Source organism: Melanotaenia boesemani, chromosome 10, assembly GCF_017639745.1.
Source record: "Melanotaenia boesemani isolate fMelBoe1 chromosome 10, fMelBoe1.pri, whole genome shotgun sequence".
Classification (NCBI taxonomy): domain Eukaryota; kingdom Metazoa; phylum Chordata; class Actinopteri; order Atheriniformes; family Melanotaeniidae; genus Melanotaenia; species Melanotaenia boesemani.
In genome coordinates, this window is record NC_055691.1 from 25,926,106 (window position 1) to 25,940,137 (window position 14,032).

At 37.5% G+C, this 14,032-nt stretch overlaps 5 protein-coding genes across 5 annotated transcripts; all 5 read left to right on the forward strand.

Moving 5' to 3' along the window:
* Positions 1-1,022: 1,022 nt before the first annotated feature.
* LOC121648144 (beta-1,3-galactosyl-O-glycosyl-glycoprotein beta-1,6-N-acetylglucosaminyltransferase 3-like) lies at positions 1,023-2,624 on the forward strand. Its single transcript, XM_041998102.1, has one exon. It carries the CDS (start codon positions 1,038-1,040, stop codon positions 2,322-2,324), a length of 1,287 nt encoding a protein of 428 aa, XP_041854036.1. The 5' UTR covers positions 1,023-1,037; the 3' UTR covers positions 2,325-2,624.
* A 1,535-nt stretch (positions 2,625-4,159) lies between these two features.
* On the forward strand, positions 4,160-5,704 carry LOC121648120 (beta-1,3-galactosyl-O-glycosyl-glycoprotein beta-1,6-N-acetylglucosaminyltransferase 3-like). The gene is given in 2 exon segments (XM_041998068.1): positions 4,160-4,923; positions 4,925-5,704. Coding segments are annotated over 2 exon segments (1,062 nt in total). The 3' UTR covers positions 5,223-5,704.
* A 1,098-nt stretch (positions 5,705-6,802) lies between these two features.
* Positions 6,803-9,377, forward strand: LOC121647698 (beta-1,3-galactosyl-O-glycosyl-glycoprotein beta-1,6-N-acetylglucosaminyltransferase 3-like). The gene has a single exon (XM_041997352.1). It carries the CDS (start codon positions 6,847-6,849, stop codon positions 8,131-8,133), a length of 1,287 nt encoding a protein of 428 aa, XP_041853286.1. The 5' UTR covers positions 6,803-6,846; the 3' UTR covers positions 8,134-9,377.
* Positions 9,378-9,757: 380 nt separating this feature from the next.
* LOC121648121 (beta-1,3-galactosyl-O-glycosyl-glycoprotein beta-1,6-N-acetylglucosaminyltransferase 3-like) lies at positions 9,758-11,044 on the forward strand. Its single transcript, XM_041998069.1, has one exon. The coding sequence runs from the start codon at positions 9,758-9,760 to the stop codon at positions 11,042-11,044; it is 1,287 nt and encodes a 428-aa protein (XP_041854003.1).
* Positions 11,045-12,868: 1,824 nt separating this feature from the next.
* On the forward strand, positions 12,869-13,833 carry LOC121648122 (beta-1,3-galactosyl-O-glycosyl-glycoprotein beta-1,6-N-acetylglucosaminyltransferase 3-like). Its single transcript, XM_041998071.1, is given in 2 exon segments — positions 12,869-13,652; positions 13,655-13,833. Coding segments are annotated over 2 exon segments (963 nt in total).
* Positions 13,834-14,032: the final 199 nt, after the last annotated feature.

Consider the following 14,032-nt stretch of genomic DNA (forward strand, 5'->3'; position numbering starts at 1 on the left):
AGTGCAGAAGTCCACAAAACTATCTGTACAGTCTGCTGTCAAAATCCTCCCATCGCCTGCTGCACACACTAAGAGCGGTATTTTGTAATTTGTGCTGGGAATAACCACCAATTTCCTGAAGCGATTTGTTTCACATCTGCCTGATTTTATTTTATTTGATTTGATATTAATTTATTAACAGATATTCTCAGATACCCATTTTTATAACACACTGAGCCCATTTACATGACCATCAAAATCAGATATCTGGGAGTTATTATATAATTGTACTAATCTGGTATAACGTGTCTACATGCACTTCTGAAATACGATATTTCAAAGATCATTGTCTACATTTACCAGTTAATAATTATTAACTTTGGTGTCCAGTGTTGAAGTCAGTTAGATTCAGACAGACCAGAATGTACAGAAACTGAATGTATTTTTGATGTTCAGTATCAGCAAAGACAGAGAATTCAAAGTAGCTTAGTTAATGTTTACAGGAGCATGTAGTGGCTCTTTGATTTAGTGTCCTTTTAAGTTGAATTGTATATTTTTCTTCTACAAAGTGCCTGTTTCTATTTAGTACACATCATTAGATAAGTATTGTTATCAGTAACCAACTACATCTATTTGTGCAAATGTATATATATTCTTTTTTTCTTTTGTTACTATGAATTAAAGAACTATATGTTAAACTGTATACTGAATATTTATTAAAATCTGTATGAGTTATTGAAAGTATAGTTATATGATTAGTTTAATTAATACTCTTATCAAAAGCAGAAAATAACAGTGAAATGAATTTTTACTCTTTCTTACAACTACATTAAATAACAGCAAACGATAGCACTGGCCATTGATATCAGTGCTAACATCACCAGGATATACATTTGTCGGATCCTGATAAGAATGTTAACCCAACGAACCTGTTGGCGCACCTTTCTTTCTTTCTTTCTTTAAAATGTGAAGCAATGTAACCCCTTAACAGTAAACAGTAAACAATAAACTGCAGTCAAGACCTGGTGGCCTGCGTTGTTCTCTCCTCAGACTGGAAAATGGCTTCTCCAATGTTCATCATGAGGCAGATGTTGGTGATGACCATCTTTCTCATCCTAGCACTGTGCTTGTCTTTTGTTTTTTGGGAAACTATTTCTAAAAGAAAATCATTCTCAGATCTCACAATACCGAAGCAGTTTTGGACTGACCTGCCTGGCTATTTGGCTGTCATCAGTGGAGATGTACATGACAAGAAAACTGAATTGAAAATGCTTCTTGGATCCAGGAGGAAGCAAACAATTTTATCTGAGGAATTCTACATTAATGCAACAAAGGACTGTCCGGTTTACATTAAAGAGAGAAGTTTTATTTCAAAGCCTCTTAGTGAGGAGGAAAATAATTTTCCTATTGCCTACTCCATGGTCATCCATGAGAAGATTGAGATGTTTGAGCGACTCCTACGAGCTGTTTATGCTCCACAGAATATCTACTGCATACATGTGGACCAAAAATCCTCTCCAGAATTTCAGAAGGCTGTGAAGGGAATTATTTCTTGCTTTCCCAATGTTTTCATAGCTAGTAAACTAGAAAGAGTTGTATATGCCTCGTGGTCCAGAGTACAGGCAGATCTGAACTGCATGAAAGACCTGCTGAACTCTCATGTCGACTGGAAGTACCTGCTCAATACCTGTGGGGCAGACTTCCCCATCAAAACAAACAGAGAGATGGTGACGGCACTGAAAGCTCTCATCGGGAGAAACAGCATGGAAACTGAAGCCACCAACGACTACAAGAAAACCAGATGGCAGTATCATTACAATGTTACAGACAATATCATCCAGACAGGTATCATGAAGACGCCTCCACCTATTAGCAGCCCCATGTTCTCGGGAAATGCCTACTTTGTGGTCACAAGAGCATTTGTGGAGCATGTGATGCAAAACGAAGACATTCAGAATTTCATGGAGTGGGAGAAGGACACGTACAGCCCTGATGAGCACATGTGGGCTACTTTACAGAGGATGCCCTCTGTTCCTGGGTCATTGCCTGCTAATGATAAGTATGATGTGTCAGACATGCAGTCTTTTGCTCGCGTGGTAAAGTGGTCTTATTTAGAGGGCGATGTGCGCAAAGGAGCCCCGTACAACCCGTGCACAGGGCAACACAGAAGGGCCGTCTGTGTATACGGGGCTGGTGACCTACCATGGCTCCTAGAACAACACCAACTCTTTGCAAACAAGTTTGATCCTGAAATTGATGATGTTGCAATCAGGTGTTTGGAGGCAGTTCTGCATTTTAAAGCTTTAGGCCATGACCCACTGTCAAAATATTTAAATACTTTGTAAAAGTTGAAATGCTTTGAAGCTGAAATATATTAACTGCTACTTCAACCCAGGTGAATATTTTGGAAACCAATTTATTTATAATAATCCCCTGAAATGTCTCAACAATATTGTCAATATTTTAATTTCTTTTACAATTACTTTGGAGTCTTAATGGAAGAAATGTAGCTCATTGTAATGAAGTGACTTGCAATGTGAAAGATGTACTTGTTTATACTAAAGTCAGTGCTACTTTATCACTGTAGCACAAACAAAAAGAAATAAAAACATGCAAACAGTGTGGATACACGGCTTTACTTGGAATGACAAGACCTACATCTTTGTTTTAGAATGCTTTCAAGAATGATGAGCCGCCATCAGTCAGAGGGCAAATTCAAGTGAGGGACAACAAAATAAAGCTCATAAAGAATGAAAACAATTTTAGCCAACATCAAACTTACTTTTTTCCCTTTTTTCCCCAAACACCTCTTACAATGTAATGTAGGCTGGCTTTCAGTTAAGCTGTACTTGTTACCATAACTTCTGAAAATTCTTGGTTGGTATGAATAACACTACCAGCATTATAATTATTATAATATTGTTTCTTTTCAGTGCAGAAGTCCACAAAACTATCTGTACAGTCTGCTGTCAAAATCCTCCCATCGCCTGCTGCACACACTAAGAGCGGTATTTTGTAATTTGTGCTGGAATAACCACCAATTTCCTGAAGCGATTTGTTTCACATCTGCCTGATTTTATTTTATTTGATTTGATATTAATTTATTAACAGATATTCTCAGATCCCCATTTTTATAACACACTGAGCCCATTTACATGACCATCAAAATCAGATATCTGGGAGTTATTATATAATTGTACTAATCTGGTATAACGTGTCTACATGCACTTCTGAAATACGATATTTCAAAGATCATTGTCTACATTTACCAGTTAATAATTATTAACTTTGGTGTCCAGTGTTGAAGTCAGTTAGATTCAGACACACCAGAATGTACAGAAACTGAATGTATTTTTGATGTTCAGTATCAGGACTGACAGAGAATTCAAAGTAGCTTAGTTAATGTTTACAGGAGCATGTAGTGGCTCTTTGATTTAGTGTCCTTTTAAGTTGAATTGTATATTTTTCTTCTACAAAGTGCCTGTTTCTATTTAGTACACATCATTAGATAAGTATGTGATCAGTAACCAACTACATTTATTTGTGCAAATGTATATACATATATTCCTTTTTTTTTTTTTTACTATGAATTAAAGAACTATATGTTAAACTGTATACTGAATATTCATTAAAATCTGTATGAGTTGTTGAAAGTATAGTTATATGATTAGTTTAATTAATACTCTTATCAAAAGCAGAAAATAACAGTGAAATGAATTTTTACTCTTTCTTACAACTACATTAAATAACAGCAAACGATAGCACTGGCCATTGATATCAGTGCTAACATCACCAGGATATACATTTGTCGGATCCTGATAAGAATGTTAACCCAACGAACCTGTTGGCGCACCTTTCTTTCTTTCTTTCTTTAAAACGTGAAGCAATGTAACCCCTTAACAGTAAACAGTAAACAATAAACTGCAGTCAAGACCTGGTGGCCTGCGTTGTTCTCTCCTCAGACTGGAAAATGGCTTCTCCAATGTTCATCATGAGGCAGATGTTGGTGATGACCATCTTTCTCATCCTAGCACTGTGCTTGTCTTTTGTTTTTTGGGAAACTATTTCTAAAAGAAAATCATTCTCAGACATCACAATACCGAAGCAGTTTTGGACTGACCTGCCTGGCTGTTTGGCTGTCATCAGTGGAGATGTACATGTCAAGAAAACTGAATTGAAAATGCTTCTTGGATCCAGGAGGAAGCAAACAATTTTATCTGAGGAATTCTACATTAATGCAACAAAGGACTGTCCAGTTTACATTAAAGAGAGAAGTTTTATTACAAAGCCTCTTAGTGAGGAGGAAAATAATTTTCCTATTGCCTACTCCATGGTCATCCATGAGAAGATTGAGATGTTTGAGCGACTCCTACGAGCTGTTTATGCTCCACAGAATATCTACTGCATACATGTGGACCAAAAATCCTCTCCAGAATTTCAGAAGGCTGTTAAGGGAATTATTTCTTGCTTTCCCAATGTTTTCATAGCTAGTAAACTAGAAAGAGTTGTATATGCCTCGTGGTCCAGAGTACAGGCAGATCTGAACTGCATGAAAGACCTGCTGAACTCTCATGTCGACTGGAAGTACCTGCTCAATACCTGTGGGGCAGACTTCCCCATCAAAACAAACAGAGAGATGGTGACGGCACTGAAAGCTCTCATCGGGAGAAACAGCATGGAAACTGAAGCCACCAACGACTACAAGAAAACCAGATGGCAGTATCATTACAATGTTACAGACAATATCATCCAGACAGGTATCATGAAGACGCCTCCACCTATTAGCAGCCCCATGTTCTCGGGAAATGCCTACTTTGTGGTCACAAGAGCATTTGTGGAGCATGTGATGAAAAACGAAGACATTCAGAATTTCATGGAGTGGGAGAAGGACACGTACAGCCCTGATGAGCACATGTGGGCTACTTTACAGAGGATGCCCTCTGCCTGCTAATGATAAGTATGATGTGTCAGACATGCAGTCTTTTGCTCGCGCGGTAAAGTGGTCTTATTTAGAGGGCGATGTGCGCAAAGGAGCCCCGTACAACCCGTGCACAGGGCAACACAGAAGGGCCGTCTGTGTGTACGGGGCTGGTGACCTACCATGGCTCCTAGAACAACATCAACTCTTTGCAAACAAGTTTGATCCTGAAATTGATGATGTTGCAATCAGGTGTTTGGAGGCAGTTCTGCATTTTAAAGCTTTAGGCCATGACCCACTGTCAAAATATTTAAATACCTTGTAAAACTTGAAATGCTTTGAAGCTGAAATATATTAACTGCTACTTCAACCCAGGTGAATATTTTGGAAACCAATTTATTTATAATACTCCCCTGAAATGTCTCAACAATATTGTCAATATTTTAATTTCTTTTACAATTACTTTGGAGTCTTAATGGAAGAAATGTAGCTCATTGTAATGAAGTGACTTGCAATGTGAAAGATGTACTTGTTTATACTAAAGTCAGTGCTACTTTATCACTGTAGCACAAACAAAAAGAAATAAAAACATGCAAACAGTGTGGATACACGGCTTTACTTGGAATGACAAGACCTACATCTTTGATTTAGAATGCTTTCAAGAATGATGAGCCGCCATCAGTCGAAGGGCAAATTCAAGTGAGGGACAACAAAATAAAGCTTATAAAGAATGAAAACAATTTTAGCCAACATCAAACTTACTTTTTTCCCTTTTTTCCCCAAATACCTCTTACAATGTAATGTAGGCTGGCTTTCAGTTAAGCCGTACTTGTTACCATAACTTCTGAAAATTCTTGGTTGATATGAATAACACTACCAGCATTATAATTATTTTAATATTGTTTCTTTTCAGTGCAGAAGTCCACAAAACTATCTGTACAGTCTGCCATCAAAATCCTCCCATCGCCTGCTGCACACACTAAGAGCGGTATTTTGTAATTTGTGCTGGAATAACCACCAATTTCCTGAAGCGATTTGTTTCACATCTGCCTGATTTTATTTTATTTGATTTGATATTAATTTATTAACAGATATTCTCAGATCCCCATTTTTATAACACACTGAGCCCATTTACATGACCATCAAAATCAGATATCTGGGAGTTATTATATAATTGTAGTAATTGGGTATAACATGTCTACATGCACTTCTGAAATACGATATTTGAAAGATCATTGTCTACATTTACCAGTTAATAATTATTAACTTTGGTGTCCAGTGTTGAAGTCAGTTAGATTCAGACACACCAGAATGTACAGAAACTGAATGTATTTTTGATGTTCAGTATCAGGACTGACAGAGAATTCAAAGTAGCTTAGTTAATGTTTACAGGAGCATGTAGTGGCTCTTTGATTTAGTGTCCTTTTAAGTTGAATTGTATATTTTTCTTCTACAAAGTGCCTGTTTCTATTTAGTACACATCATTAGATAAGTATGTGATCAGTAACCAACTACATTTATTTGTGCAAATGTATATATATATATTCTTTTTTTTTTTTTTACTATGAATTAAAGAACTATCTGTTAAACTGTATACTGAATGTTTATTAAAATCTGTATGAGTTGTTGAAAGTATAGTTATATGATTAGTCTAATTAATACTCTTATTAAAAGCAGAAAATAACAGTCAAATGAATTTTTACCCTTTCTTACAACTACATTAAATAACAGCAAACGACAGCACTGACCATTGATATCAGTGCTAACATCACCAGGAAATACATTTGTCGGATCCTGATAAGGATGTTAACCCAACGAACCTGTTGACGCACCTTTCTTTCTTTCTTTCTTTAAAACGTGAAGCAATGTAACCCCTTAACAGTAAACAGTAAACAATAAACTGCAGTCAAGACCTGGTGGCCTGCGTTGTTCTCTCCTCAGACTGGAAAATGGCTTCTTCAATGTTCATCTTGAGGCAGATGTTGGTGATGACCATCTTTCTCATCCTAGCACTGTGCTTGTCTTTTGTTTTTTGGGAAACTATTTCGAAAAGAAAATCATTCTCAGATCTCACAATACCGAAGCAGTTTTGGACTGACCTGCCTGGCTGTTTGGCTGTCATCAGTGGAGATGTACATGACAAGAAAACTGAATTGAAAATGCTTCTTGGATCCAGGAGGAAGCAAACAATTTTATCTGAGGAATTCTACATTAATGCAACAAAGGACTGTCCGGCTTACATTAAAGAGAGAAGTTTTATTTCAAAGCCTCTTAGTGAGGAGGAAAATAATTTTCCTATTGCCTACTCCATGGTCATCCATGAGAAGATTGAGATGTTTGAGCGACTCCTACGAGCTGTTTATGCTCCACAGAATATCTACTGCATACATGTGGACCAAAAATCCTCTCCAGAATTTCAGAAGGCTGTGAAGGGAATTATTTCTTGCTTTCCCAATGTTTTCATAGCTAGTAAACTAGAAAGAGTTGTATATGCCTCGTGGTCCCGAGTACAGGCAGATCTGAACTGCATGAAAGACCTGCTGAACTCTCATGTCGACTGGAAGTACCTGCTCAATACCTGTGGGACAGACTTCCCCATCAAAACAAACAGAGAGATGGTGACGGCACTGAAAGCTCTCATCGGGAGAAACAGCATGGAAACTGAAGCCACCAACGACTACAAGAAAACCAGATGGCAGTATCATTACAATGTTACAGACAATATCATCCAGACAGGTATCATGAAGACGCCTCCACCTATTAGCAGCCCCATGTTCTCGGGAAATGCCTACTTTGTGGTCACAAGAGCATTTGTGGAGCATGTGATGAAAAACGAAGACATTCAGAATTTCATGGAGTGGGAGAAGGACACGTACAGCCCTGATGAGCACATGTGGGCTACTTTACAGAGGATGCCCTCTGTTCCTGGGTCATTGCCTGCTAATGATAAGTATGATGTGTCAGACATGCAGTCTTTTGCTCGCGTGGTAAAGTGGTCTTATTTAGAGGGCAATGTGCGCAAAGGAGCCCCGTACAACCCGTGCACAGGGCAACACAGAAGGGCCGTCTGTGTGTACGGGGCTGGTGACCTACCATGGCTCCTAGAACAACACCAACTCTTTGCAAACAAGTTTGATCCTGAAATTGATGATGTTGCAATCAGGTGTTTGGAGGCAGTTCTGCATTTTAAAGCTTTAGGCCATGAACCACTGTCAAAATATTTAAATACCTTGTAAAACTTGAAATGCTTTGAAGCTGAAATATATTAACTGCTACTTCAACCCAGGTGAATATTTTGGAAACCAATTTATTTATAATAATCCCCTGAAATGTCTCAACAATATTGTCAATATTTTAATTTCTTTTACAATTACTTTGGAGTCTTAATGGAAGAAATGTAGCTCATTGTAATGAAGTGACTTGCAATGTGAAAGATGTACTTGTTTATACTAAAGTCAGTGCTACTTTATCACTGTAGCACAAACAAAAAGAAATAAAAACATGCAAACAGTGTGGATACACGGCTTTACTTGGAATGACAGGACCTACATCTTTGTTTTAGAATGCTTTCAAGAATGATGAGCAGCCATCAGTCGAAGGGCAAATTCAAGTGAGGGACAACAAAATAAAGCTTATAAAGAATGAAAACAATTTTAGCCAACATCAAACTTACTTTTTTCCCTTTTTTCCGCAAACACCTCTTACAATGTAATGTAGGCTGGCTTTCAGTTAAGCCGTACTTGTTACCATAACTTCTGAAATTTCTTGGTTGATATGAATAACACTACCAGCATTATAATTATTATAATATTGTTTCTTTTCAGTGCAGAAGTCCACAAAACTATCTGTACAGTCTGCCGTCAAAATCCTCCCATCGCCTGCTGCACACACTAAGAGCGGTATTTTGTAATTTGTGCTGGAATAACCACCAATTTCCTGAAGCGATTTGTTTTACATCTGCCTGATTTGATTTTATTTGATTTGATATTAATTTATTAACAGATATTCTCAGATCCCCATTTTTATAACACACTGAGCCCATTTACATGACCATCAAAATCAGATATCTGGGAGTTATTATATAATTGTAGTAATCTGGTATAACGTGTCTACATGCACTTCTGAAATACGATATTTGAAAGATCATTGTCTACATTTACCAGTTAATAATTATTAACTTTGGTGTCCAGTGTTGAAGTCAGTTAGATTCAGACAGACCAGAATGTACAGAAACTGAATGTATTTTTGATGTTCAGTATCAGGACTGACAGAGAATTCAAAGTAGCTTAGTTAATGTTTACAGGAGCATGTAGTGGCTCTTTGATTTAGTGTCCTTTTAAGTTGAATTGTATATTTTTCTTCTACAAAGTGCATGTTTCTATTTAGTACACATCATTAGATAAGTATGTGATCAGTAACCAACTACATTTATTTGTGCAAATGTATATATATATATTCCTTTTTTTTTTTTTACTATGAATTAAAGAACTATATGTTAAACTGTATACTGAATATTCATTAAAATCTGTATGAGTTGTTGAAAGTATAGTTATATGATTAGTTTAATTAATACTCTTATCAAAAGCAGAAAATAACAGTCAAATGAATTTTTACTCTTTCTTACAACTACATTAAATAACAGCAAACGATAGCACTGACCATTGATATCAGTGCTAACATCACCAGGATATACATTTGTCGGATCCTGATAAGAATGTTAACCCAACGAACCTGTTGGCGCACCTTTCTTTCTTTCTTTCTTTAAAATGTGAAGCAATGTAACCCCTTAACAGTAAACAGTAAACAATAAACTGCAGTCAAGACCTGGTGGCCTGCGTTGTTCTCTCCTCAGACTGGAAAATGGCTTCTCCAATGTTCATCATGAGGCAGATGTTGGTTATGACCATCTTTCTCATCCTAGCACTGTGCTTGTCTTTTGTTTTTTGGGAAACTATTTCTAAAAGAAAATCATTCTCAGATCTCACAATACCGAAGCAGTTTTGGACTGACCTGCCTGGCTGTTTGGCTGTCATCAGTGGAGATGTACATGTCAAGAAAATTGAATTGAAAATGCTTCTTGGATCCAGGAGGAAGCAAACAATTTTATCTGAGGAATTCTACATTAATGCAACAAAGGACTGTCCGGCTTACATTAAAGAGAGAAGTTTTATTACAAAGCCTCTTAGTGAGGAGGAAAATAATTTTCCTATTGCCTACTCCATGGTCATCCATGAGAAGATTGAGATGTTTGAGCGACTCCTACGAGCTGTTTATGCTCCACAGAATATCTACTGCATACATGTGGACCAAAAATCCTCTCCAGAATTTCAGAAGGCTGTGAAGGGAATTATTTCTTGCTTTCCCAATGTTTTCATAGCTAGTAAACTAGAAAGAGTTGTATATGCCTCGTGGTCCCGAGTACAGGCAGATCTGAACTGCATGAAAGACCTGCTGAACTCTCATGTCGACTGGAAGTACCTGCTCAATACCTGTGGGACAGACTTCCCCATCAAAACAAACAGAGAGATGGTGACGGCACTGAAAGCTCTCATCGGGAGAAACAGCATGGAAACTGAAGCCACCAACGACTACAAGAAAACCAGATGGCAGTATCATTACAATGTTACAGACAATATCATCCAGACAGGTATCATGAAGACGCCTCCACCTATTAGCAGCCCCATGTTCTCGGGAAATGCCTACTTTGTGGTCACAAGAGCATTTGTGGAGCATGTGATGAAAAACGAAGACATTCAGAATTTCATGGAGTGGGAGAAGGACACGTACAGCCCTGATGAGCACATGTGGGCTACTTTACAGAGGATGCCCTCTGTTCCTGGGTCATTGCCTGCTAATGATAAGTATGATGTGTCAGACATGCAGTCTTTTGCTCGCGTGGTAAAGTGGTCTTATTTAGAGGGCAATGTGCGCAAAGGAGCCCCGTACAACCCGTGCACAGGGCAACACAGAAGGGCCGTTTGTGTGTACGGGGCTGGTGACCTACCATGGCTCCTAGAACAACACCAACTCTTTGCAAACAAGTTTGATCCTGAAATTGATGATGTTGCAATCAGGTGTTTGGAGGCAGTTCTGCATTTTAAAGCTTTAGGCCATGACCCACTGTCAAAATATTTAAATACCTTGTAAAACTTGAAATGCTTTGAAGCTGAAATATATTAACTGCTACTTCAACCCAGGTGAATATTTTGGAAACCAATTTATTTATAATAATCCCCTGAAATGTCTCAACAATATTGTCAATATTTTAATTTCTTTTACAATTACTTTGGAGTCTTAATGGAAGAAATGTAGCTCATTGTAATGAAGTGACTTGCAATGTGAAAGATGTACTTGTTTATACTAAAGTCAGTGCTACTTTATCACTGTAGCACAAACAAGAAGAAATAAAAACATGCAAACAGTGTGGATACACGGCTTTACTTGGAATGACAGGACCTACATCTTTGATTTAGAATGCTTTCAAGAATGATGAGCAGCCATCAGTCGAAGGGCAAATTCAAGTGAGGGACAACAAAATAAAGCTTATAAAGAATGAAAACAATTTTAGCCAACATCAAACTTACTTTTTTCCCTTTTTTCCCCAAACACCTCTTACAATGTAATGTAGGCTGGCTTTCAGTTAAGCCGTACTTGTTACCATAACTTCTGAAATTTCTTGGTTGATATGAATAACACTACCAGCATTATAATTATTATAATATTGTTTCTTTTCAGTGCAGAAGTCCACAAAACTATCTGTACAGTCTGCCATCAAAATCCTCCCATCGCCTGCTGCACACACTAAGAGCGGTATTTTGCAATTTGTGCTGGAATAACCTCCAATTTCCTGAAGCGATTTGTTTCACATCTGCCTGATTTTATTTTATTTGATTTGATATTAATTTATTAACAGATATTCTCAGATCCCCATTTTTATAACACACTGAGCCCATTTACATGACCATCAAAATCAGATATCTGGGAGTTATTATATAATTGTAGTAATCTGGTATAACGTGTCTACATGCACTTCTGAAATACGATATTTGAAAGATCATTGTCTACATTTACCAGTTAATAATTATTAACTTTGGTGTCCAGTGTTGAAGTCAATTAGATTCAGACACACCAGAATGTACAGAAACTGAATGTATTTTTGATGTTCAGTTTCAGGACTGACAGAGAATTCAAAGTAGCTTAGTTAATGTTTACAGGAGCATGTAGTGGCTCTTTGATTTAGTGTCCTTTTAAGTTGAATTGTATATTTTTCATCTACAAAGTGCCTGTTTCTATTTAGTACACATCATTAGATAAGTATGTGATCAGTAACCAACTACATCTATTTGTGCAAATGTATTTATATATATTCTTTTTTTTTTTACTATGAATTAAAGAACTATATGTTAAACTGTATACTGAATATTCATTAAAATCTGTATGAGTTGTTGAAAGTATAGTTATATGATTAGTTTAATTAATACTCTTATCAAAAGAAGAAAATAAAAGTGAAATGAATTTTTACTCTTTCTTACAACTACATTAAATAACAGCAAACGATAGCACTGGCCATTGATATCAGTGCTAACATCACCAGGATATACATTTGTCGGATCCTGATAAGAATGTTAACCCAACGAACCTGTTGGCGCACCTTTCTTTCTTTCTTTCTTTAAAATGTGAAGCAATGTAACCCCTTAACAGTAAACAATAAACTGCAGTCAAGACCTGGTGGCCTGCGTTGTTCTCTCCTCAGACTGGAAAATGGCTTCTCCAATGTTCATCATGAGGCAGATGTTGGTGATGACCATCTTTCTCATCCTAGCACTGTGCTTGTCTTTTGTTTTTTGGGAAACTATTTCTAAAAGAAAATCATTCTCAGATCTCACAATACCGAAGCAGTTTTGGACTGACCTGCCTGGCTGTTTGGCTGTCATCAGTGGAGATGTACATGTCAAGAAAATTGAATTGAAAATGCTTCTTGGATCCAGGAGGAAGCAAACAATTTTATCTGAGGAATTCTACATTAATGCAACAAAGGACTGTCCGGTTTACATTAAAGAGAGAAGTTTTATTACAAAGCCTCTTAGTGAGGAGGAAAATAATTTTCCTATTGCCTACTCCATGGTCATCCATGAGAAGATTGAGATGTTTGAGCGACTCCTACGAGCTGTTTATGCTCCACAGAATATCTACTGCATACATGTGGACCAAAAATCCTCTCCAGAATTTCAGAAGGCTGTGAAGGGAATTATTTCTTGCTTTCCCAATGTTTTCATAGCTAGTAAACTAGAAAGAGTTGTATATGCCTCGTGGTCCAGAGTACAGGCAGATCTGAACTGCATGAAAGACCTGCTGAACTCTCATGTCGACTGGAAGTACCTGCTCAATACCTGTGGGGCAGACTTCCCCATCAAAACAAACAGAGAGATGGTGACGGCACTGAAAGCTCTCATCGGGAGAAACAGCATGGAAACTGAAGCCACCAACGACTACAAGAAAACCAGATGGCAGTATCATTACAATGTTACAGACAATATCATCCAGACAGGTATCATGAAGACGCCTCCACCTATTAGCAGCCCCATGTTCTCGGGAAATGCCTACTTTGTGGTCACAAGAGCATTTGTGGAGCATGTGATGCAAAACGAAGACATTCAGAATTTCATGGAGTGGGAGAAGGACACGTACAGCCCTGATGAGCACATGTGGGCTACTTTACAGAGGATGCCCTCTGTTCCTGGGTCATTGGGGAACACAGAAGGGCCATCTGTGTGTACGGGGCTGGTGACCTACCATGGCTCCTAGAACAACACCAACTCTTTGCAAACAAGTCTGATCCTGAAATTGATGATGTTGCAATCAGGTGTTTGGAGGCAGTTTTGCATTTTAAAGCTTTAGGCCATGACCCACTGTCAAAATATTTAAATACTTTGTAAAACTTGAAATGCTTTGAAGCTGAAACATATTAACTGCTACTTCAACCCAGGTGAATATTTTGGAAACCAATTTATTTATAATAATCCCCTGAAATGTCTCAACAATATTGTCAATATATTAATTTCTATCTTTTACAATTACTTTGGAGTCTTAATGGAAGAATGTAGCTCATTGTAATGAAGTGACTTGCAATGTGAA